The 27,273-nt window shown below is 33.8% G+C and overlaps 1 protein-coding gene across 13 annotated transcripts in view; it reads left to right on the top strand.

The window, feature by feature from the left end:
• The window catches only part of MIPOL1 (mirror-image polydactyly 1), a 253,677-nt gene extending 226,720 nt beyond the window's left edge, over positions 1-26,957 (top strand). For 11 of the 13 annotated variants that reach the window (XM_019749153.3, XM_074328162.2, XM_019749149.3 and 8 more), the window contains one exon: positions 25,924-26,950. In XM_019749153.3, coding sequence (XP_019604712.3) covers positions 25,924-25,990 — 67 coding nt within the window. In that variant the 3' untranslated portion in view covers positions 25,991-26,950. Of the gene's footprint in view, positions 1-25,923 lie in introns of all 13 variants that reach the window. The other 2 variants (XM_074328163.2, XM_088796867.1) reach the window with 2 other exon arrangements.
• The last annotated feature ends 316 nt before the right edge of the window (positions 26,958-27,273 follow it).

Raw genomic sequence — 27,273 nt, 5'->3', positions numbered from 1 at the left:
ACCTAGGAATAAACTAAATAAAGGATGTGAAGTACCTATACACTGAAAACTACAAGACATGATTTTTAAAAATTTAAAAAACACAAAGAAATGGAAAGATATTTTGTGTGCATAGATTGGAAAAATCAACATAGATAAAATGGCCATATTACCCAAAGCAATATACAGATTTAATATCCCAAAATGGTATTTTTTAAAGGAATAGGACAAAAAATCATCAGATTTATATGGAATTATGAAGGACCCTGAGCAATCCTGAGAAAAAGGAACAAGGCTGGAGGTATCACACTCCCTGACTTCAGTTTATACTACAAAGTGATGGTAATCAAAACAGCATGGTACTGGCAGAAAAACAGACACGGAACAATGGACTAGAATTGACAACCCAGAAATAAACCCACATATATATGGCAGATAATTTTCAACAAAGGAGCCAAAAACATACAATGGAGAAAAGACAGCCTCTTCAACAAATGGTGCTGGGAGAATTGGAAAGCCACATGCAAAAGAATGAAACTAAACGGCTATCTGTCACCGTGTACCAAAATTAACTCAAAAATGGAACAAATACCTAAATATAAGACCTGAAACAATAAATTGCATAAAAGAAAGCACAAGTACTAATCTTATGGACCTTGGGTTTATTTGACCTCAAAGGTAAGGGAAGTAAAAGCTAAAATAAATGAATGGGATTATATCAAACTAAAAAGCTTTTTCACAGCAAAAGAACCATCAACAACAACAAAAAAGAAGCAACCAACCAAATGGGAGAAGATATTTGCAAACAACGCCTCCAATAATGGGCTAATATATCCAAAATATGTAAAGAACTCATACTACTCAACAGCAAAAAAAAGAAAAAACTCAAGTAAAAAATGGACAGAGGACCTGAACAAACACTTCTTCCCAAGAAGACATACAAACAGCCAACAGATATACAAAAAGATACTCAACTTCACTGCTATTAGGGAAATGCAAATTAAAACCACAATGAGTTACCACCTCACACCTGTTAGAATGGCTGTCATCAACAAGACAAGTAATAACAAGTGTTATGGAGAAAAAGGAACCCTCATACACTGCTGGTGGGAATGTAAATTGGTGCAGCCACTGTGGAAAACAGTATGGAGGTTCCTCATAAAATTAAGAATAGAATTAACATATGACTCAGCAATCCCTCTTCTGGGTTTCTACCCCAAAAATTCTGAAAACATTTATCCGTAAAGATATATGTACCCCTGTGTTCATTGCAGCATTATTTATGGTGGCCAAGTCATGGAAACAACCCAGGTATTCTTTGATAGATGATTGGATAAAGAAGATGTGGTACATATATACATTTGAGTATTATTCAGCCATAAGAAAAGATGAAATACTGCCATTTGTGACAACACTGATAGACCTTGAGATTATGCTAAGCGAAATAAAACAGAAAAAGTCAAGAATCATATGATTTCATTCATGTGGTATATAAAACCGAGAGCAACAAACGAACAAAACAGGCAAACAAACTTATAGAAACAGACAGCAGTTTAGTGGTTACTGGAGAGTAAGGGGGAGGGGCATGGTAGAAGAGGGTAAAGGGGGTCAAATATATGGTCATGGAAGGAGATCTGACTTTGGGTCATGAACATACAATGCAATACAACATAGAGATGATGTATTACAGAATTGTACACTCGAAACATAATTTCATTAATCAGTGCCACCTCAATAAATGTAATTAATTAATTAAAAATAAAACTATAGTTACAAAAAGTAGATATATAGTTGCAATAGGGTCAGAGTAGGTGGGGAGGGAAGGATAGACTGTAAACGGGCATGAGGGGACTTTCTGAGATGATGGAAATGTTCCCTGTGATTATGATGGTGGTGGGTGTATACCTATATCAAAATCCATCAAATTGTTCATTTAAAAGTGATTAATTGTACTCTATGTAAATTATACCTCAATAAAGCTGATTAATAAAGAAGTAACAAGTTAAAAAAAAAAAGGTCAGGGGGGAACCCTGATAGTGAATACAAATAAAAATAAATGTACCTAACTATATATCAAATTGGTAAGATACTTATAGAGAGAAAATTATTAATTCCAGTATCTTTGGATCATCGGATTCTGACTATGCATCCTTAGTTTCATATAGTCTAAGGACAAAAAGAAATACAAATAAACCTTAAACTTAACTCAGTGTAGTCATACTTAGTTGTACTACTTGTTATTAAGATTTTGAAACTATTTTATGTGTATTGTTGGATTGAGCAATTAAGTAAGTACTATTAGGAGCCAAGATTTTCACTGTAAAATAAATGGCATTAGGAAAAGTGAAGCTGTAATATTAAATTTGAATTGAAACTATCAATATAAATTCATGACTTTATAAGTATTTTTTTCTTAGTTCTATCCATTGAAAAGGCGTTAGAAGCAATGGACACACTGAACACCCAGATTTCAGTTTCTAAATACATTTCCCCCATTTCCCATTAAAGATTACCAAAGCTCTAAGGTCTGTAGCAGGAAAAGTACAGTGAGTCTAGAATACCATTTTGTGCCAGAGGGCAAGAAGTATTCAAAGATTAATAGGGTCATGTCAAAAGGACAAGGGAACCAGCTTGAAAAGGTTCCCACTGACTAAATTTGGGACAATTTATACATCAGAAAAAATTGTATTTGATTATAGAATATTTAATTGTTATATCTTACAGTCTATAAAAATACTAAAGAAAAGATGGAGGATCGAAAGGAAGAAACCCTTTCTGTACAACAGAATGGCAGTTAATATATGTAGACAGGATGACAGGTTTAGAAAATCACCACCTTCTAACCCCCAGTGTAATTAATTCAAGCAGAGACCATCAGACATATAATGAGTTAAAAGAAACTACTTAGGTACTAGAATCAGTCAGTCCATTTTAAGAAAACTTACTTAGCATATACAAGGAGTTTAAAACTTAAAAATCAGAGAGGGCTTAGGCATAGGGTTTCAAGATGTCAAGTGCCTTCGAATAATATTTAAGGATTTATTATTAAATTTACTTTAGAAATTTTTCTTACTCAAATATCTGTGCTTATGTAAATGATAGCAGATAGACCTAAACCATTCAACCTTTTATCAAAATTCATCTTTTAAAGAAACTCACTACAATGTAAAGAAGTTTTGCCTTAGAGATTTATCAATATTAGACTAGGTATTGATCCTTTATTTAAATTTTGATATTTTGTTTATCATAGAGTTTTTGTGTTAATTTTGATTTTTGAAAAATATTGCATTAAAATATTATTTATCTTGATTAATGAGTAATTTTTTTACACTCCCTTAAATTTTTCATCTAATCTGAGTGCCTAATGCACCTCACCATAGTTCTAGTGTTGAATGCTCTATAAAAGATGAAAAAGATACTGATGGAGGGGGAAAAAAACATTCCTAATTTGCCCTCATTCAAATAATAATAATAATGAGAAGTAACTTTAGTATGATTTCTACTGAAGGGTGTTTCATGTTCAGACATGATAGTGATATAATGGAGCTGAACAACTGTGTTTCTTCCCACCCTGTGGAACTTGGCCAGGTTTTTAATTATATACTGTCCAGAAAGCCTACCTCTGTCTGAATTTCTGTTTCTTACTTCATGGTTATTACCTGCACCACTTTTGTCAGCTGTTGCTTTATCTTTATTTTATTTCCACCATCTGTGTCCATCAGTTACCATATCCATCTGGAGTTCTGATTGTGTTCTACTCCCTAAATGTTGATTTCAATTTGAGAATATATGATTTTTATGAATCAAAGATAAATACGGTAGAGAGAATTGCTATGACAATGCCAGATTAATAAGTTGAATATTACTTTTCTTTGTAGGCCCCTGGCTTAGTTTGAAGTTTGAAGGTGCATTGATGTATTATCTCCACTCGTCTCCCAAAGGATGTTGCCAGTCTTTTGAATTAATCTTGAATAAGGTTGATATGTATTCCCCGTTAATCAAAATTTGAAATGTTGACATTAGGAAAATTCATTCAGTGCTAATTATATATAACTTTTATGAAAGTTGGGAAGGAAAGAATCCTACATTTTAAAGTTTAGTATCAGCCTAAAGCCCTAAGAAAACAGTAGTGAGTAGCTTAATAAGCCATCTTAATAAGATACCTTAATAAAACTAACCAGTTATTCTAGCTTGCTGCATTTTACTTGGCAGTATAAAAATCAGTCACTCACTTATTCAATCCTTAATTGAAACTTTTCTGGGTTTAAAATGATCCAAAACCTCAGCAATGTTACAGCAACGTTTTCCAACCTTTCTTGACTCTTGAATCCCTTTAATAGTAATACATATTCTCTAGGTAGAGTTTTAGGCATCTTTTTTTTTTTTTGTAGGAGTATAAGATAAGCTAATTTTCATTGATCATTATATAAATTTTATTTAAGTACAATCTTTAATATTCATAATATGTAACATCATATGGTGTTTGCCTTCAGTTGTATAAGAAAAAGCATAATTTATTAAGTTTTATAATGGTATATTAAGTTTGGTTTAGGGACTACGTGCATATAAAGAAGTAGATAAAAATTTAGTAACACTTTATGACACTAAATAACTGTTTATGAGATGATATTTGGAATTCTTAGCATTTTACTTTTAAATGAAATAATAGTAGTTTTTTTCAGCTTCCATTTGCTAGAATATTTCCACAAGTAGCATATTGTGGGTGTCTTGGTTTTTATTTCAACATATGTAAAGCTAAACTTAATACATACTGTTATTATTCCAATGTTTTATCTTAGTTTTTTTTTTTTAAGAGAATCTTAAGGTGACTTTACAGACTTGTCTTTATGCCCGTCGTTAATTTGTATTTTGACATCAGTGTATTTTCTGCTTCCTCTAAGTATTCAGTGGTCCAGCAGGGGTTGAAATTAAACAGTTTACAACTTAGAAAGAAAAAATTATTATGCTCAAAAACACCAGGTGGACCAGCTCTGATCAGCTGAACAAATCAGCTGAGGCACTGAGTCATGAGCATGCCGTGCTGATGTTCGCCTAACCCCCACTTTGCTCATTCGTAGGCGCTCAGAAGTCCTCAGACTAGTCTATTTTAGAAGGCGTAGTAAATAAATAAAAGGCAAAAATGTTTAATACTAATTTTACGCTTTGGCTTCAAAAAGAAAACTCAGAACAGACATTACCACTTTTGGCTACATGATCTCCTGCGAATTTTTAAATTACAAAATGAAAAAAATGATGCTTGAGAGAATGCCAGTGTATAGTTTTTCCACACCCTTTTTACTCTTTGTCAATTTCAACACATTTTATTATTTCCTCAAAAACATATTTTAAAATACTTTCATTATTTATTAACCAGCCCCACCCCAGATATACATTAAAGTCAGATGAATTACCTGAATTAGTTAAAGTAGGATATGTTATTGAAAAAAGGGATCATTTGCTAGAAAAAGTATGTTATAGCATATTAAATAAATGTTAATGGTTTCTTTCCATATCTTCAAATAAGAGAACAGTTTTCAAAACAGGAAATTTAATAGTTTATTATCGAATAATTGACTGTATGCTTTAAAATACTAAGTAAATATTTTTGTCATTTTGAGCAAAGTGTGCAACTCTGAGATCTGATTTGTTTGTGTTAGTGGACTTACCAAATATTAGTTTTTGCTAGTTCGGTTTATACCATTTGTCCTTTCCGTGCCAACACTCTGATTTTGCTCTGAAATAGTCTTCAGCTTGCTGATATATGATACTAGCTTCAAAGCTAACTTTTCTAGTTTACTGAGTATGCTTAGTATATTCCGTAATTAATAAATCAATAAAACCTTTTTGTAATATACAAACTCCTGTCTCTATGAAGCAGTTATAAGCAAACTGTAAGTGAACACATGAATCCAAAAAAGGTGTGTTGTGATTATATTGACTCTGAAAACATTTGACTTTCATAGAATACATCATTTATTGTGTGGTATAAATTGGTTGTAGTATTGCTCATAATTTTGTGAAAAATAAATCCAGTGAATAGTAAAACAATAAAAATGTTTATATTGTAGGAGTACATTTTAATTATTCTGAAGAGCTACATGTTAGTTGTATCTTTGAACAAATTAATAGGTATGAATCATGTTTCTTGTTTAGGGAGTGAAACTGGGACCTGTTAATAAAATTTGTATCCTTAGTAATTGAATTTTATATTAGTCTTCATACATTTTCTATATTATATTACGATGTAAAAATGCATTAAAAACTTTTAAATAGCATTTAAGTAACAATTTAAACACAATAAACTCTACATTGATTAAGTAAATTTGTTTACAGGTAATAAAATGAATGCATCAAAGAATTTACTTTAGCAATCATGTCATCTTGCTCATTTTTAAATAATTCCTGCTTAATGTAATATCTCATTACTCATTAAATTTGACCAAGTCTTAAATAGATAACCCATCTGGCTGCCTAAGTCTTTAATGAAACTACTTCTGTGATATAACATAGCTTTGATACTGTTTTCCTGATAGATTTTAGCACATTCAGAAATAACCATTTTGACTATTAGAAAGTGACTGTATTTATAATTGTTTGATATAGATGTGTTATTAATTATTGTAAAGTGAAAAACTAAGTACAGATCATTACAATTGAATTGATTGAAGTAACAAATAGATGAGTTATAATAGCCATACCAAATATAAATATTAGATCTTTTTTCAGATCTTAACAATGAATGTATTTCATTCTAAATAAAAAACATGAAAGAGAAAACTCCTAATAAATGAAAGTCCATGATTTAAATATTTTCCCAATTATGATTACAATAAGCAGGATCTTGCACAATTTTATTCATGTCTTTATTCAACATATATTTTTTAACCACATACTGTGTGTCAGGCACTGGTGAACAAAATCAAACTGCGCCTTGACTTCGTGAAGCAAGACTTTCAGAAAAGACAAGTATTAAATATGGAAACAAATTTAAATATATAACTACAGATTGTATTGAATGCAATAAGGAAAAATTCCTACGAGCTATAAGAGAGTATAACAGGGAAATCTAATTTAGATTTGTGTTAGGGGAAGAGGATTTTTTTTCTAAGCTGGGACCAGAAATATAACTAGGAATTAGCCAGGGGCTAAAGCCTTCCATATGGAAGCCAAAACAAAGAAGTGGCACATTGGAGAACTGAAGGAAGATCTTTGGGGCCAGAGGGCAGCTGGAACAAATAAGGAAGAGGGAACAGAATGCAGTGAGATCTTGAAGAACCTTGTAACCCTTGTTAAAGTTTCTATCTGTTTGGTTTTGTTTCTTAACCTTATTTTACAGGCAAGGGAAGTAGTTGATAGATTTTAATCAGGGAACATGTTCTGATTTGCATTTCAAAAAGATTACCCCTGACTGTTCTGTGGAAGATAAATTGCAGTCGGACAAGAGTAGAAGTCGAGAGACTCCTTAAGAAGGAATAGACTTGGATCAGGACGGTGTCATTGGAGATGGAAGTAGTGGGACTTGCGATCTACGTGACATCCAGGCAGTAAACTTCCTAGATAGGACGCAGAGTATTAAGGAGACTGTCCAAATATTTGTCTTAAGCAACCTGATAGATGGAAATAGCAATTATTGAGATTGGGAAGACTAGGGAAAGAACAGAGTTGAAATGGAAAGACATTTTTTAAATGAGTTTGAGGACTATGCAAAACTAACTTGAGATCTTAGTTTCTCAAAGAAGGACTTAAACTTGTAACAACTAATCCTTCAGAATTGTTCACAGGTCTAGTTTTAAAAATATTTGGGATTTGTGTCCTATATTTATTGTAAAAAATTCTAATGAAAAGAGGATAACCTACAGTTCTCCCACATGACAACCTTACCATTAGGCTGTATGAAGGAGGCCAGATAACATTCTGTAATGTGTTTGATGTCTACAATACCAGGCATAACTTAAGCAGACTATTTAGTTAGTATGTTCTTTCCTTCCAGTAAAATAGATCATTTTCTCCAAAAGTTTTCATTGAACCATCTTGCCAAGAATCAGTTTAGGTTTTAAAACTCTGGAATTCACACATATGGGTCAATATTTTGTGCCAGAACTTTTGTTTGCTGTTATGTATTTCCTGCTAATAATGAACTTGCATCATATTAAAAGATCTAATGTATGCATATTAGCCAGACAAGTATATAATTTGAAAACATGATTTTATGTTTTATTTTGTTTTAGGACAAAAAATGTTTTGAGGTTTATATTAGTTATCTATGGCGGTGTAACAAATTGCCCCCAAACTTAGAGGCTTAAAACAGCTATTATTATTTCACAGTTTCTGTGGGTCGAGAAGCTGATGCAGCTTAACTGGGTCCTCTGACTCTGTGTCTTTGATAAAGCTGCAATCATCTCAGTGCCTGACTGGAAAATGTCTACTTTCTAGATAACGCTCACGGTTATTGTCAGGATTCACTTCTCACAAGTTGTTAGAATAAAGCTTCAGTTCCTCTCGTGCTCAAGGCCTCAAGGCCTTCTTTGGTTCTTTGCTGTGTGGACTCTCCATGCAGCATCTCCTAGCAGGGCAGGTGATTCCATTGGAATGAACGGGGGAGAGAGAGTAAGCTAGCAGAATGGAAGGTCACAACCTTTTGTTACCTAATCAGAGAAGTGACATCCCATCACTTTTGCCATATTGTATTCATTAGGAGCAAGTCACTAGTTCCAGTTCACACCAGTGGGGAGGGGATTACACAATGGTGTGACTACCAAGGAGGCAGGGATCATTGAGAACCATTTTAGAAGCTACCTCCCACAAAGTTTTTTAAAGGGTAAGTTATTTTTATTGGACTTTGGAAATTAGCTGGAAATTGGTGATCTGTAAGACATTCAGTTAATTTTATTGCTTCATGAGCAGTGACAATTGTGGGAAAATGTACAACCACAATCTGACTTTAGGATACCGTCACAATCCTCTGAAAATCTACAAGACCTTGTCTAAAGAAACCAAAGGTCATCGCAGGGTCAAAACTTCTAAAGAAATCAAGCCTGAGCCAAAATGAAGTACCAAGAATCATGCATATTCAGAAACGAATAGATCATGAACAGGGCAGTTAGCAGGATCTGTCTGTGTTGATCTCAGTTCTGGCCAGCTTTCCATTTATGAATTTGAATTTTAAATTTCCAAGTGCCTCTAGCTAGTATAAGAAACAAGAAGGAATTTAATTTTCACCTCTTTCAAATCATGATGAATCCAGAGAATCTGAGTCAAGATTTAAGCTAGTCCTACTAGTAAAACTGAGAAAAATAAAATAATAAGAGATGGGGGGAGCACTCAGCCGAGGTGAATATGGAAAGCCAGTCAATGTTTGAATTTGAATATGCTGCAGTGCAGCAGTTTTATTGGTACTGCAAATCTCTTATTGCTATTCATGCTATTAATAATGATAAGCGTTTTTTTTTAAATTCAGTAGCACTGGAAATTCAGCAAAATATTTAAGTTATCAAATATAAATATTTAAACACTGAAGCTTTTTTAAAAGAACAAATAATTGTAATCATTGACCTGAAAGATTATGAAAAAATAAAATAATAATAAACATAATTATTGCCACAATAGAAATGTCAGTGAATGGACAGCTGTCAAAATATTTTGGTAAACTAAGACTTAAAAAGAGCTTTAAATAATGAAAAGATGAAAGTTGAATGAGAGTAGTGCCTGCCCTTTTCCACATACCTTGAATTATTTGAAAATACTTAGAAAATTTTTTGAAGCTTTTATCTTCTGCTCTTCAATTCAATTATTATTTTAATCAAGCATGTACTCTTCACCGAGCATTGAGTTAGACACTGGGAATCACTGGTAAATAAAATAAAGTGCAGCAGCACCTGCCATCACTCAGCTTACAGTCTAGCAAGGAATACTGACAATTGTGATGGAGCAGTGGGGGGGACTATGGGAGTACATAGGAGGGAAACCCATTTCAGACTTGAGTCAATCGAGGGAGGTTTTATAGTTGTGAAAAGCATGTATATTCCATTAACCTTGTGGGTTATGTTGCTAGGAATCTTGATTATCTGTTAGAGCATGCTATAAAAAATGGTCTAATATTGAAGATTCAGCCTCCCCCCCAAAAAAAATGAATATGATATAGCATATGTACAATATTCACCTACTAAAGAGGTAACATAGATCCTAATCAGATCCACATCCTTCATTTAAAGTTTTTTGGAGCTTTTTGGAGCTAGTTCTTGTATATGTGTTTCAAAATTTAGAGTTTTATATATATTATTCTCTTTGTTCAATAATACCTTCAGTTGTTTTAGAGAAGCACTTTGTAATCAAACACATGAATATTTCCGCAGTGAAATACATGAATTGTCACCAGATCAGATTTTGCTACTGCATGAGTTTGCAGCAAACTTATAAAAAATATTTTTTTGGCTTTTCAGAGCTGTTTGAATTTTGAAATTGAACATTAAGGGATTTTGAATAAAGCCTCCTTTTCCATAAAAAGATAGCTAGACCTGATAAATTAACAAAAGGATACCCAGTGAAGACTTTGCGTTATTTTTTTGCTTATAGTATCAATCATTGAAATTTAGGGGACAGGTCTCACTCATTCTTCTGTGATGGCATATTGACTCTTCCTCAATGCAGGGAAGGATCAGTGGGGAAGAGGAGAGAATATTCTTAATGGCTTCTTTACAATAGTGTTTCTAAGCGATTATGGCATATCAAAAGTTGTTTAAGTTTCAGAGACAGAAGAATCACAAAAGGGTGATAAACATTTTTAAATAGGATTTAAATGCTTTTGTTAAATAGTAGCCTCTCCATACTAATATTTATGTCATGCCTCTGGTCAGGGTAGGTACTATATATATGCTACTTTATAATACCAGATTATGTGGTAACCTCATGGACTAGGCTGAATTTATTATGAGGGTTTTGTCCTAGTGGGAGCATTCATATTTCAACATTTTCCCAAAATTGATTCCATTGTTAAAGTTTTTCTAGAACCTCACAAGTCAGGTAAATTTTATGTTTAGTGAGATGCATAACTATTAATTAGGTAAAATAAAAAGAAAACGTCAAATGCCACACATAAAGGATTTTTTTAACGGAGGAATTTGTGGGGGTCCTTCTGGAAAAGATGTCCTTTTATTACAAGCTCCAGCTTGCTTTTGAGGGATGGGCCGCAAAAGGAGAGGACAAACTACAGAAACAAAATAAATTCATAGCATGAAGTTCTCATTTGAACCCAATGCAAGCTGTTTGGACCTCCTTCCTAAAACCTCTTTCTTCACAATTCTGTGAATGTGATCACTGTTTTAAGCAAAGCATTTTGCCTACTCATGAATAAGAATTTATACTCATGTGCCCAAGAAAGGTAAAGGCAAATGTGTGTATCTTAATAGTACTAAAAAATGTAACTTGGAGTTTCAGTCTCTAAAATATTATCAACTTGCTTACAGACTTTGAAAAATATAAGCACTGATTGTTAATTTCCAGCCAATACAAAGCATTGTAAAATTATAATTTGAATCTTAAAAAATTACTCCATGCATATATATTTTGTAGACTAGAGTACAAATTCTGTGAGAAAATAATTTGGGTTTGCTTATTTGGGGTTTTTTTAAATTTGCTTTTTTAATTTGTTACAAACAATGCTACAAGTGAACAGCCTTCCTTAAACATTTTTGTATAGTTCTTTCAATAGGATAAATTCCTAGAAATGAAAATTTTAAGGTTCAAACAACATGCCTTTTTAATTCCAAGTATTGCCAAATTGTTCTTTTAAAATGTTACATGAAAACTAATAATTTATGAGAATGCTTATTTTCTTAAGCTTCACCACTATTTAATATTATCAAAGTTTTTAACCCTTCAATCGGAAAGATGAAACATTAGATCTCATTTTAATATGGATTACTTCAATTATGAGTAAAGTTAAGCAACTTTTTATATTTTTATTTGCAATATATTTTTCTTTTTATGTGAACTGCCTGTTCGTGACCTTTCCCATTTTTGTATTGTACTGTTAATCAACCTTTATTAACACAAACTCTTTGGATAGTAAATAAATTTGCTTTTTATTATATGTACTGTGAACGTTTTTCCCTATTTAAAACTTTGCTTATATTATTTCTTAAGAGTTTTTTTCTCTTACGTTGGCAGGTTTATCAAATTGTAGTATTTTATGATAACTATGACAGCTTGCTAACTCTTAAATTGCTTATTTGAGATTATTGTTATTATTATTTATGATTATCTGCCTAGAAAAAGTATTAGAACTATTTATAAACTTGATCTTTGTGTACTTTTTTCTTTTAAACAAAGAGTTGTTTTTATTAATTAGTAGTTAGGTCGATAATAGTTTTAATACCTTAATACTAATTCAGGTTGGTTTATCTTAGCAAATAAGCTATTTAGTCATAGTTCTTCAGCCATAAATCTCCTCTTCCAAAGCAAATATCCTGCAAGGATAGAACAAACAGGATCAAAACGAGGTGAGAGGTTTGAACTTTTACATGCTAGATTGGCCTCATTTGGGTGTGGGAGATTAAAGGAAAGTACCTGAGATAGCTTTGACTATATAAGGAAATGTCTCTTTCAGTCCAAATAATGTCTTTATTTGTAAATACTTAATTACCAAAATAGTACAATCTTGATTTATGATGTTAATAACCAATGAAATAGTTCTTCCATCTTTGTGTACCGTATGTCCCCTTAATTTATTTTTCTAGGAAAATTCTAGCTAGTAGAGGTAAAATTGTGAAAGCTGTATAACATACATACTGAATATAAATACTTAATAGCCACATGCAACTTTTAAGTCTCATGCTGTCTGTCAGCCTCATAGGATCCGCAAACCTGTAGAGTTTAATAAAAAATAAGTGAGAATGGGAAGAGAAAGAGGTTGCATTTTTCTCTTTCGAGTGCCCTGTTGTTCACTTCAGTAGTTAAGTACATGTGTTCATCTTTATTGAGAGAAATATTAACTAATATAGTTTTTGATTGGCCAAACATTTTTAAAATGCTTTTTAACCACAATATGTACTTTTGCAAATCACTAAAGCACTGTATATTAATTACAGTTAAATATTTGCCCACATCTGAATTATTACAGGGGACACAAATTCCTGGAAGTGGAATTGTAGAGTTAAAAACTATTTAGAATTGTTAGAAAAGGATTCTATTAATTAGAAAAACGATTAGGCCATATATAGAGATGCAGTTGAAAAAATATATAGAGATGCAGATTTTAAGTTTCTTCAGGTGTATGGAAAAGAGAGAAATATGGTGCTGGGTTTTTTTTTATAGTAGACAGGTAATATTTCATTTTGCCTTCTAATTATAAAACGCATCATAAATACTTTCCATGATAAGAATGACCTAAATAGTAAAAGCTGTGTATATAAGGAGATACAGTGATAGCTAGAATTTAATTTAGATGTACTTCTTATGATACAAGGACTGAGAAAATTTTTATTCAAAATGTCTATGCTTGGTTATGGCTTTTTTATACCCTTCAAAGACACTGGTAGATAATAGAGCAGAATGACGTGATGCTAAAAAAGGCAGAGTGTTCTTCCCATCAAAGAGCTGCCCTACAGTATAGTTCAGATTGAGTGAGAAAGTTTAGACAAGAGTTAATAGCTTGCTTTGAGGATATAAGTCATCCTCTGTTCTCAGCAAGCATGTCAGAAGAGTGGACCAGCACTTCTGACAGATTAATGGGAACGACTTAAGTCTGTGGGTGTATGTACATAGCATTAGAAGCACACTGCCTATGGAAGCATTTTGTCAAAAAGGGACCAATTAGGAGTAAAGTGAACTCTTTCAACTTGTTCCTTTATATACCTGCAGTACCTTTTCTCCTAGTAGCTATTTCACTGTAAGCACTAACACAAAGTGTTTCTTTTGTATGGAATTAAAAATGAGAAAAATAGGGGATTTTAATGAGAAATATGGACCAGTATAGGGAGAAAAAAAAAAAAAGCAATACATTTGGATTGGATTTTCATCTGTTACTTTTATTATACGATATAAAGACAACTCACCAAAAAAAATTGTGTAACGTGCTTAGCTCTCTATTACATTTGGTGGACTCAATATAAGGTGTGCTGTGCAGCTCTTGCCCACAAGAATGAGTTTAGAGCATTGGTATTTAGTTATTTCCACATACTGCTTCATTGACCGTACTTGTAGCTAAATATTTAGAGAAGCCAGAAATTCCTGGAAGTGGAATTGTTGAGTGAAAGAGTATCTGGCATCCTGCATCTGTATATAATGCTAGTATTATATTAATACATATTTTGCCTTTTTATTATTTCATAGAATAGAATGGTACTGACTAACCTGTTAGCTGTTCAGTGCAGATAATACAGTGAAAAAAAAAGGCCTCAAGGAAATTGAACTTGGCCCTATAGAATGGGTGAGATACGAATAAGCAGAGAGAAAAAAAGACAGGGGAAAAGAGGGAAGAAGAAGCAGCATAAATGAGGCAGAGGTACTGAGAGGAGACAGTGCAAAGGTCAGCCCTGCAGGAGCAGAGGTTCCTGTGATGACATCAGATAGTCCAAGCTGGGCTTAATTGCTGAATGCCTTCAAATGTGTACAAAGGCATTTGGGTTTCATGTGATAAGGAATAAGACGCCCTTGCAGTTTTGAAAGCAGTAAAGGTTACTTGATGGAAATAGTTTTTTAGGAACATAAGTCTAACTTAACATTGAGGAAGATTAATTGAAGCAGGTTGGTGTCAGAGGAAAGAGTAGCAGCTAAGATGCCATCATAACAATATATATAATAGTATGGACAACCGGTGTGCTGGTGTAGGCTGGTAGCAGAGAGAATGGGAGGAAAGGGTTCATTACAGAAACACTATAGAGAAAAACAATATGATCTGGTGACTAAAGAGATGTGAAAGGTAAAGAAGTAGTCGGTATTTTAAGATTTTCTGCCTAAGAGATAGGAACAACACAGTGCCATTAATAGAATGTCTTTAGTTCAGTGTTAAGAACTAATTTCATTTTCTTTTTGTGTAACCCTAACTTACGAATTTATGAGAAAAAATATTAAGTTGAGTTTGAGAACAGTACTGTCTGATGGCAGATATAAAACTCATCAAAATTGGCTTCCAGAAACTGAAGAGCAAAAGAAGGGAAGGGCTTGTAAGGATTCGTCTCCGGGAGTAATAGAAATACCCATGAGAATGTCTTTAGAGTGATAGCAATTTAGATCACATAACCCTATTTCCCACATAATTAAACTCTTTCGATGGGGTTTAGTGCTAAAAGTCAGAATGTCCAAAGTTATTCTGAATGATAAAGATTATTCTTAAGAGCTGTATGTCAAACCATTCAAAGATAGGCCAGATGTCAAGGTTATGGCCTGAAGTGTCATTCTTCAAACGTTCCTGTGTAACTCGTCTACTGGGCAAACAGCAGATCAGTTCCTGAGATGGTATCATTGGGAAGAATGATCTAAACCCGGCTGGGGGGTGCATACTGAAAAGTCCCCATATAAGCAGCTGAAAGCAGCATATAGAAAGAATTTTTATAATTATTTTGTTTAAAAAGGCACATGGTGAGGATGGGCTGTCAGCAAAGATTTAAAGCAATTATTCATTAATATCATCTAGGTTCTTGACTCAAAAGAAGTATTTCTACCAAATTTAGCTAACAAAACACATATCAGAAGATGTAAACACTACCCAAATTAATCTAAGGAAAAATGACAATAAATTATAACTCTCATATATCATGCTTTATAGAATATTTTAAAAGCATTTATGATTCTAGCCATTTTATCAGGAGGCAGGTTTGAGGCTCTGCTCTTTGCATCTGGGAATGTTCTACCAATTAAGATAAAAGAATAGTTTTCATTGGCCTTACAAAGTGCTGTCTTGTACTCTAAATCATAATCATTGTAAATATATAAGGCCTTTTTATCATCTTTACTGTCAAATTTACGGTAGTTTCTAGAATATAAAAATCTATATGTATTGTTACCAATGCAAATACTGTAAGCCTAAAGGAAATCATGAAAAATCCATCTCACTGAATAAATTACTCACTGTAAATAAATTTAAACATAAGTATAATTCACATTTAAGATCAAAGTAACTCAGTTGCCTAAGGCAATTATACTAAATAATGTCCCTGTAGCTCGAAAGAGTTAATGTGTGTCCCCTATGTCACTAACTTACTACCAATGAATAATCTAATCTAGGTACTAAGAATAAAGCCCATTAATCCTTAATACTAACACTTTAACACATAAAAGAAAGATGTATGTGATTTAATTTTAACTCTTCTATGGTGCTTGAAAAGTATTAACTGTGAAGTGAATGGATATGAAAGAATGGAAATTACATTTACAAGTGGCATATAAAAATCAGAAATAAATGCAACTCAGTCAGAAATGCTCATTTTTCTAAGCATCCAGAATTCTTTATCTATAAAGTACAAAAAAATGTGTATATGTTTGGAATATGTACTATTTTTGAAATAGATGAAATATAAATCTGTTTCAATTTGAGTTTTCTTGGGAATCTTACATGATTTAAATATCCTCTGATAGACAAAGTGAAAAAAAATAAAAAATAAAATTGTCACTTGATCTTTTTTTAAATTAAATTTATTGGGGTAACAATGGTTAGTAGAATTATATGGGTTTCAAGTGTACGTTTCTATAATACATCATCTATGTATTGCATTGTGTGTTCACCACTCAGAGTCAGTTATCTTAAGTCATCCTACTATATCAGTCACTTTCTGATGTTAAGTTAGGAACATAAGCAAAATAACTCAATTATCTCCTGTAGGTACTTTCCTAATAGTATCATCCGTTGCACTTGTGCTGCCATCGACTAATTGGAACCCAGTGGACTGTCCAGACAGTTAAGTTACTAAGAAAGTCTTAATTAAGCCCTGGATAAATTATACCAAAGTTTTTATTTTAAAATCAAAAACTTGAAATAAGCACCTTAGAGATATATAAAGAAAACATAGCTTTAATCGTTCCCCATGTTCTAATTTTTAAATGGGGTAAAACAAAAGTAAAAAGATGCCAAGCTTTACATATTTTGATTGTTTTAACTATTATGGTTATTAGTCATCTAAATTGATACGAATTGATATTATGATTGAGCCTACTTTTTAAAGTTACATAGTAGAGAGCAAATGTTAGTCTATGTTTAAAATACAGGTAACTTTTCAGTGCCTTGTCTGCCTTAGATATTTGTGACATTGAGTAAGGAATATCATATATCTAATCCAAGCACAGCTGAATATACATGTACTAATTTTTTCTATGTTGTATTTAATCTCAAAGATAAATCCAAGTTTATTGCTTAATTTCAAGGTGGGAAGCAATTTCTTACTGTTAATATAAATCTAAAAGTGAAATTAAACAAAGCATGGTAAATAAAATGACCCAGGAATTGTGATGTCTGAATATAGCATACTCCCACTTTCTCATTTTATCTTCCTGTGTAACACACCCTCTTGTTCACAATATTTAACACCTTAGAACTAGTTTTTAAAGGTATTGCCTGGAGCTCACTATAGGAGTCTCTGTAAATGCATTTTTGGTTTCTACTTAATCTCAAAGATTTTGATATGAAGGTTAGCAGTGGGATAAATGGTTGATTCCAACTGTTGTAGCATATCCATGTACATTTACCAATGACGTTAACTAGGCTAAGATTTTTAACAGTCTTTTGTCAAGGAAGACAGTTTTTAAATTCCCCTAGGCATTTGCATAGATAATCTATTTTATAATAAAAATCGTAAAAGTGGTGTTCATCTAGAGTCCTTATTTATTATCTACTTGTCTATTTATTATGAACTTTTTGTGATGTCCTTTTCAAAATACTTTCTGTGAATGTATATAGTAAATAATTGTCCTGTATCCTCTTTTTCCTTCAGTAAATTAATTATTGTGATAATGATTTTGGCTTTCTATATTTCTATTATCAATTTTTTCCTCATTTTCTCTAGTATAATTATAGTGAAATCTTATTTAACTAGTATTGTGATAGTGTCCAATTCTAGGTAAATAAATTAAGACCGTCTCCAAATCAGCCACAATTCATTATTAACACTGAGCTTGCTAAGAAGAATACAAAATTCTTTTAGGCTTCAAGTTTTATAAAATCAAGATCTATTTGTAAGTCCCTACCAATTTAACAGTGAACTTGTTCAATTTTTTTAAAATGATGTCCTTTTTGCAAAGGCAAAATGAAAAATGCCATCATAGTATTGTTAGATTAGTAATGTTTTGGAACTTATTATTTGATTTTGATAAAGAGTGACTCAAGGACTCTTCAGTGAATGTGTCTTGAATGTTGAAACACAGACCAATCATTAAACTTTAATTTAAATAATAGAGTAAGTGCTATGTGCTGTGAACCATATTAGGCATGATATCAACTTCAGCAAGCAGTGCTCTACAAACACCTTATTTGCCAAGTATCATCATAGCCTAGAAACTCTTGTTTCCTTGCCACAGATGATCAGATTAGACCATCCAGCTTTATCACTCCGTGTCTCTCCATTTCAGTGATACCTGCTGATCTCCTGATCAGTGCCATTCCCTGAAGGTGAGTTTCGGGCACCTGATTCTGTGTCTCCCTCTCTACCCCAACTTCTGCATTCATGCTAGGGAACATCAATATCAATGGCATAACCTGTCCTATTCTTTTGCCTCCCGAATGCTAATGACCTTTTACCTCTTCTCTACTTCATCTACAGTGGATGTTGTCATCACTCAGAACTATTCTACGTCTGAAATTCAAAGATCAAAGTTGCTTATTGACAATAACCACAGCCTTATTCCAACTACTATTGCTTTTTAGCTTCAACACAGATCAAGACATCTAGTCCCTTGCTCCCTCCGTTTACCCCTGAACTAACAGCCCTTTATATACTCACTTTCTTCTCCACCCAATCTGGATTTCAGGTTTAATCACTTTTTCCCCAGGACACAGTCTTTGTCTTTCTCAGCCCACTTGCCCTGTAAGTCATACTTATATATGACTTCTTCTTCTATAACTTGCCCTCCCCATATTTACCCTCAAAGTATAGAGCTGATGAGGAAAAAAAAAAAAAAATGTCATACTGCTCTGATGACCAATGTCTCCTACAAATTTTGTAGTCTGTAGCTGTAGTTGGATTATCAGTCCCACCTAACATTCCTTTTACAGCCCTAGGTCACCTCCCTTTCTTGTCCCATTAAACCATCACCATTCTCCTCCAGCCTTTTTCTTCACCATATGCGTACAGCAGTGAACTTTGCCTCCTACTCCATGGGGAAAATTGAATCTAGCAGGCATGAGTTCTGTCAGTTAACTTCTTCTATACCTACAGAATTATCCACAGCTGTATTCTTCCCTTCAGTCTCCAAAGAGAAGTTGTCCAGTTGTATTTTCAATGCTTAGATTGCAAATCGTAATTTACACTCCCATCCTCTGCGACCCTACTTAAAAAGTATCATTTTCATCCCTTAGACTTTAGTGTCTTCCTATAGTCTTCTCTCCCCTAACCCATAAACATATTCATATGCCATCCATTTATTTAAAAACTTCCTCAGCCATACATCTCCCTCTTTACTTTCTAACCAAGCTCTTATGAAACAGCTTATACTCGGTCTTCATTTTTTCACATTCCATTCAGGCTTCCTCTTACTTCCATCGTACCAGTAAAACTGTACTGAAAAGGTTGTCATTTCCTAATCACATGGGCACTTTTCACTTTGATCTGGCTTAAGTATTTAACCCTGTTGATCACTCCTTTCTTGAAATTCTCTTCTTTCGATTCTGTTATAGCACCTACTCTTGATCCATCTTTTGCTTCCCTATTTTCTCAAATTCGTTTGCCAACTTCTTCACTTTAAATACCTGTTTTTATTTTGGTTCTCTCCTCTTCCCACCCAACTTCTCCTTTCATATTTCTCTCTAAACATTTCTATCCACTCTCATGGCTTCAGTTGCAGCTTAGAGCAAGACTAGTCATGGCCCACCCTCCAGCCTCATGTCCTGCCCTTCTCCCCCTCCTACTTCATGATCTTAACAAACACACTACTGGTAGGATTTGACACACATCATGCTTTCATACCTCTGTGCCTTCCACATATTATTTTCTTTGTCTGGAATGCCCATCCTGCCCCCTCTCCATATCACCTTTCTCCAGGTCACAATTTCCTTCTTATCCTTTGATCCTTAACTCAATCATCATCAGGAAGCTTTTACAGGCCTTTTCTTTCCTTCCCTACTTGAGCTAGGTCCTGTTTAATGCCTGTGCTTATCCTTTTATTACAGCATTTACCAATAACTTATTGGAGTTACCCAAATAAAGATCAACTTCCCCACCTCACTGCCCCTTATGAGCAGAGGCCATGTCCTGTCTTTTGAATAGTCAGTGCCTAGAACAATACCTGGTACATAGATAGGAACTACAGAACAAATGCTTATTGATTGAACTGAAACCTATATCATAAACCTAGAATTTTCTCTTTAACACAGACTCTTATGTACAAGTGCCTCCTTCACATCATGACTTACTGTCCCACCAACACTTCAGATTTATAGGGACCTCACTGAACTCATCCTCTACATACACATATACTCCCCAACACATAGCTGCTGCTTTTCCTCTCCACTGTCCTGGTTAGGATATCACTATCCATCCAAAACCGACACCTGGAAGTCATCCTTCTTGATGACCCCCATCTCACCCTATCCTGCCCTCAAAAGTCACTAAGTCCCTTTGATTCCATATCCTACATATCTTTCAAATTCAGCCACTTTTTTCCATCTGCACCGCTGCAGCTCTGGTTCAAATCTCACTAGGATTGCTTTTTTATTGTGGTACATCCTTATAATATAAAATTTACCATTTTAGCTATTTTTAAGGATTATTGTAATAAGGAACAATCTGGACTTGCTACCTGCAAGCTAATTTCCCTCTATCCCCATCCCTACATTCTTGCCAGTGTGATCATTCTAAAATGCAAATAATGTTACTAGATGAGTTAAAACCCCTTTATTGCTTCCCACTGTCTATATTAGTTGTTTCATCGCAAAGTTTGCTCAGGTCCAAGCCGAAAGGAAGAAAAAAATAATGCAGTATACCAAGTTTTTCTAAATTTTTTCAACTCAAAGGTTGAGGGAATTACTGAATGGCAACATTAATCAGGATAACAACTGAAACATATAAAGAAGGTAAGATAGTAAGTTTCAGATATGCTAGGTATCATGTGCCTTTGGAATAAACAAGAGATGTCCTGAAAGCAGTTGCATATGTGAGTCTGAAACTCAGAAGAGAATTTTTGGATGGGGATCTGTGTTAGGAAGTCATAAGCGTTTAAGTATAATCAAAGGAGCAGATAGCATCTCTTGAGGAAAGCATGAAAAGTGTAAAGATGATAAAATAAATCAACATTCAAAAGACCAGCAGAAGAAGAACAGCCATAAAGCAAAAGAAAAGAATAAAGTCGTCTTCTCAGCCTGCTGCCATGGTTGAAAGAAAGCAAGATCTTTGATACTGATGGCAAACAATCAGGGCAGCATTTTTTGTGGCTTTTCTGTCTCTTCTGCTGGAAGGATGATTGTTAATCGTCTCTCTCGAATTTCCCTGGTTCTTTCTCTTTGGAAAAAGAAAAAAATTAAAAAGCCAACTATGTTTGATGGGGTAACCTCATTGCCTAAATAGTAAGAATGCTTTTTCTGGAGAGAAAATTTTCTAGCCAACAAGAATGCTATTCTCAAATTGACAAATACAAAAGTTACTCTCAAAAATGGAATCTATAGTGAGATTTTTACTTTGGTACAATTCAGTTAATGATAAGGAATTTGTTCTGTTTTTACTCTTTTCTGTCACTTTGCCAAAAAAAAATTATCTGAAAGAAGATGTGGTACATACATACAATGGAATATTACTCAGCCATAACAAAAGATGAAATACTGTCATTTGTGACAACATGGATGGATCTTGAGATTATCATTCTAAGTGAAATAAGTCAGACAGAAAAAGTCAAAACCATATGATTTCACTTACATATGGGATATAAAACTGAAAGCAACAAGCGAACAAGACAGATAAGCAAAATCTCAGACTCAGACATCGGTTTAGTGTGGTTATCAGAAGATAAGGGGGAAGGACGGTGGTAGAGGAGGGTAAAAGGGGTCAAATATATAATGACAAAAGGAGATTTGACTTTTCGGTGGTGAACACACACTGCAATATATAGGTGATGTATTACAGAATTGTACATTTGAAACCTATATAATTTTATTAACCAGTGTCATCTCAATAAACTTAATTTAAAAAATTGTGTAGTCAATAAGAGTAATTAAAGCCCACAAAAAATTAGAAATTGCTTTAAAAGTTGCAGTATTTTTGTAAGTGGTATAGCACATCAGAGAGATCAGGGACGTGGGAATTAGACCTAGCATTGCATCCCAGCTCCAGAATTCACTAGCAGTGTGGCTCTGATCAAATTACCCTCTATAAGCTTTGATTTTGTCATCTGATGAAAACATCTCCATGGAGTTAAAATGAAAATTAAATATGTGCAGAAATCACTTCTCTTAGTTCCTGGCACATAATATTCATTAAGTATTACTTGCCTTCTAAAATATATCACAATAGTCATTAAGAGTGAAAAATAGAAGTAAACCAATTAAGAAAACTGGTAAATAACTTATGGTTCATCCACTTGATGAAAAACTATTTCATTGTACTACATACATGTTATATATATATATATATATATATATATATATATATATACACATAGAAAAACACAAAAATAATGTTAATTGAAAAAATAAGATTTCTATTTAAAATATAGTTGTAAGTATATTGTTTCAAGGTTTTTTGTCTTGTTTTATTTGTTTTATGTTTGTTTGTTTGTTTTTTCTTCGGGTTTTTTGTGGGGGGGGGAATATTGGGGAACAGTATGTTTCTCCAGGGCCCATCAGCTCCAAGTTTGTTGTTGTTCAATCTAGTTGTGGAGGGTGCAGCTCAGCTCAAGTCCAGTTGCTGTTTTCAGTCTTCAGTTTTAGGGGGCGCAGCCCACCATCCCATGCGGGAATTGGAACAGCAACCTTGTTGTTGAGAGCTCGCACTCTAACCATCTGAGCCATCCTCCTGCCCTATTTTTCAAGTTTACATAGAAATTATAGCAAATAGTAAACTGTAATGACTATTTCCTAATTATGTGCAATGTCCTCAATTTACTTTCTTAGAATGCGTTGCTAAAATAGCAGATAAAATATACCAACAAATATGTTCCCAGTTTGACTTAAGTAAGAACTTGAGGAAAAAATTTAATGAAGCTATTAAGACAAATAATCTATTAACCTGTAATCTGAGATCTGTAATTCTCTAGCAGTCCAAACCCTAGTGGAAGTAGCTTGGAACTAAGAACAAGGAAGATTATACTGTTTTACCAGATTTGTCACTGTTTTACCACAGGACCTTGTATAAGGATTTACCTGTCTGTGCGTCAGTTTCTTCATGTTTAAAATGGAGAAATCCTAATCCTAGCTTTAACCCTTTTCCTATTTCATGAAAGCCTTGGGAAGCTATCGTTGAGTAACATGTAAAGCAGTTGGAGACTGTTAAATAAGCCATATAATTTTTAAAAATATATTATTGATTTGGACAGTAAAGAATAGCCTGCAGGCAAATCCTGCAAGGTGCTTCAACAGACATCCACACCTCCCTTCCTGTTGGCACGGCCCACGTTTGGCAGGTGTATTCCATTCCTTACAGGAAGGAATAGGTGCTTCATTGTGTTTCAGAAGTTAGTAAGCTTTTACAAAACTAAGTAATTGACATTTTTCTCATTTCTGAGATCAAATTTTCATAAATCATTCAACCTGGATAAACTGAGAATGTGGTTGATCTAGTAATTGTTGAAATATAGGAAAGACATTGCAAAACATGATATTTAAGTATTTCCTCCTCACCTCTTCCCTTAGCAAGAAGTATGAGTTCCAAATGGAAAGACATCGTAATATATAAAAGGGAACAAAGGTGAGATGAGCCTATCGGTAAAGGAGAAGCCAAAAGAAGCACAACACAGATTCATCTCAGTAATTTGGGATTTTATTGATTGAGAATTTGTAATGATGATATCTGTGCAGAATAGGGCTTATTTTTACATTATGAGGAAGTCCTTTTAATAGTGCACATGATATTGTAGAGGAGTATATATTTAACCAACTTGAAAGTAATATTTTCTGACTTTTTACAGTATATGTGGAGATATGCTTTTAATGACTTCTCAAGATTTCTACTGGCAGCCATTTGTTAACAGTAAATGTCATATTTTAACAATACACTTAAAATTTCATATGACATTTCTCTTCCCCCTCCTCCATAATTCGTTAGTGAAACTTTGTCTAAATTAAAGGATTTCTGTAATCCTGTGAATCTTAATATTCAGAGTGAGAAGACAGCAGTAGTTTTCATCACAAGGGAACTTATACAGGCTGATCTGTGACTACAGTGAATTGTTCAGTGAGTCTTCCAGTTCAGTTTTGCACCACCACTAGGCGGGAGCTGTTTTAGTGAAGGTATAATAATATTTAACTTACATTTGAGAAATTTGTAGTAACAAAGGTATGCAAATTTGCATTTTTACTCTAAGATCATTACTATATTTCTCAAAGCCAGGATTCTTGATGCACTGCATTCATTCGTGTCATGTTTCTGTTTTCTAACAGAATGCGATATATGCAGAATCATCCAATAAACTTGAGCTAATTTTCAGTGTTGTGTGCTGCTGATGAGTCCCTCTAAACAAGTGCACATGCCACTAAGAAGACCCTCACTCCTTTAGAGTCTAGCTCTATACTGAGTTTATTTGCAAAGGCCCCTCATGCATGGATCCATATCAATGAGACAAGCTGAAGCAGACTAGACTCTCTCAGCAGTCTTTGAGGAGGAAGGCTGTGTATGTGAAAACTGCTGGACATGATTTTCACTTCTAAAGATTTCTCTGTGTATAACAACCAAGCAAGTTTTGGGTGAAGGTTTTATACTTTCAGTAAAGAAAATAAAAGCAGATGAAACAATTAATGGCCTGATTCCATCACTTTTGTCAAGCCAAACTCTCACTGAGGCACATGAATGCAATCTCCCGCCCGTAGTGCAGCCTAAGAACACCACAGAATGGACTTGGGAACTTTGCATTCTAGTTTCAGTATAATTGGTGAGTTTTTAATCAACCGAAAATCACTTTTCTTTGACTGAAAAGCACATATCGTCATTCCTAACCTACTTATACCACTCAGGAATAGAAACTTCTTTTTAAATGGAGTGCAGAAAGTCTGGCTTTATTGGCATCATATCTTTTTTACATATATTTAAATTATTTCTGTGCCACTGAGACAAAGTACTTATCCCCTAGCCACCAAATTCCCAGCCTTATTTTCATCAGCTGATGCTACGAGAAAGAAATTGAATGCTTAAGAACTGTACTCTATACCAGTGTGTCACATATTTAGCTAAGTAACAGGTGTAAGATTGCTGGTATTTCTGTATAGAAATATGTACTTCTTAGGTAATAATCAGCTTGAAATTGCTCTACGTTTTAATATGCTATCCTGTCATTGCGTAGTAAATGATTGATTCACAACCTTAAAGCAAGTACGTAAATGCATTGAAATGCGTATCTTACATGTTCCATGTAGCATCTAATGCTGACATAATGTGAAGAAGATCTGGGTTAAAGTCTCTGTTGTTGCTGTTTTTTTAACCTCAAATACTTGACATGCTGCACCAGTGTCTCGCGCTTACAGTAATGCTTTGTTTCTTAACACGACTCCCAGGGCTGCTTGGTCACAGGCAAATACTGTCCTTTTCCAGCCAAAACATTCCTGACAATAATTGCACTTTTTATACTCTTTTTTTCCCTTCCCACCCCCTGCCCCCCACTTAGGTTGGAAAGGCTGGTGGACGTCCTGAGGAAGAAGGTGGGAACAGGGACCATGAGGACAGTGATCTGACTGAAAAACCGCCAGTCTGGGAAGCAATCACATCTGGTGACCAGGCTGCTTCATTCAACACTGTGTAAACACTAAAGCCTTAACTTAGCAAACAGTTGTTAGAAGTGGGACACTCCAGCCACATTCCAAGCTGAGATAAAATCAAATCACAAATGTTTAACCACTTTGCTGCTGACTTGAGTTATTTATCCAAATGTATCAACTACAGACTTTTACCAATGGGTAGCTATAAAGTTGTGGTTTATTTTGTAACTATTTTCTATCTCACTGTATTTAATATAACTGTTTTTACTGAGAGACTATTCCAGAAACATTGCGAAGTTGGTCAGGATCCTATCTTCACATAGGGCTCTTTCGGAATCAAAATGCAGCAAAGTAAATATTGTCTAAACCTTAATCCACTGTGTTAGGTCAAAACTTCAAATACATGCATTTTTCAATATGGAGTTTATTTCTTACCTGATGAGAGAATCTCAGACATAAGAGTGTACAGTCTTCCGTCAATGCATACATGTAGTCTTTGTTAGTATTCAAGAATATTAAGTATAGATACCAAGAATGAAATGTATAATTCGTTTTAGTAAGAGTTGAATACATTAAAATTACATTAATCATGGCATGATTGTTGTTTCACTACAAAAAATGCAAACTTTTCAATAAAGAGCAGATATTGTACTTGTAAATTCACATTGTCAATAGTTTTTAATGTTTGGTCTGAATAATTATATAAACTCTGTTTAAGCTGTAGAAATTGCCAGGTCTGTCTAATAGACTGGGACACTTTGGGCTTGAAAATAGCCTGTGCCCAGCGTGACTCGATACAAGAAGGCAAGAGGTCATCAAACATGTTAAGTATTGTTTTTGATTATTTTCATTTAAATTATCATTTGAATTTTTGTTGTGGAGGGGGAGAATTCAGTATGTAATATACAATAAAACTATACTGTAAAAATATATGGGCTTGGAACAAACTAAACCTCCGATTTGGTTCAGGTTACCTGCTTTGTCTCTTGTGTAAGAGAGAACTTAAAATAGTTACAGCAGAGCAGTCGCTTCTAATCATGACATTATTAATAAAGGTAAGATGCATGTCTTTGGCTATAGGAAAAACATCTTCTTTTAGACTGAATAGATGAGAGGCCAATAGAAAATGACTGCCTGGAACTAGATGAAAAAGACAAGTAAGGATTGAATTCATGAAAATTTTGTAGGCAAATGAAAATTTTTCTACGTCTATAATTTTTTAATTCATCTTTAAGACTAAGCTAAATTATCTATCATTG

This window comes from Rhinolophus sinicus, chromosome 3 (genome assembly GCF_057876585.1).
Source record: "Rhinolophus sinicus isolate RSI-liver-muscle chromosome 3, RSI-T2T, whole genome shotgun sequence".
NCBI lineage: Eukaryota > Metazoa > Chordata > Mammalia > Chiroptera > Rhinolophidae > Rhinolophus > Rhinolophus sinicus.
Note: the sequence above shows the minus strand (reverse complement) of the source record. Positions and strands in the feature narration are given on the sequence as shown.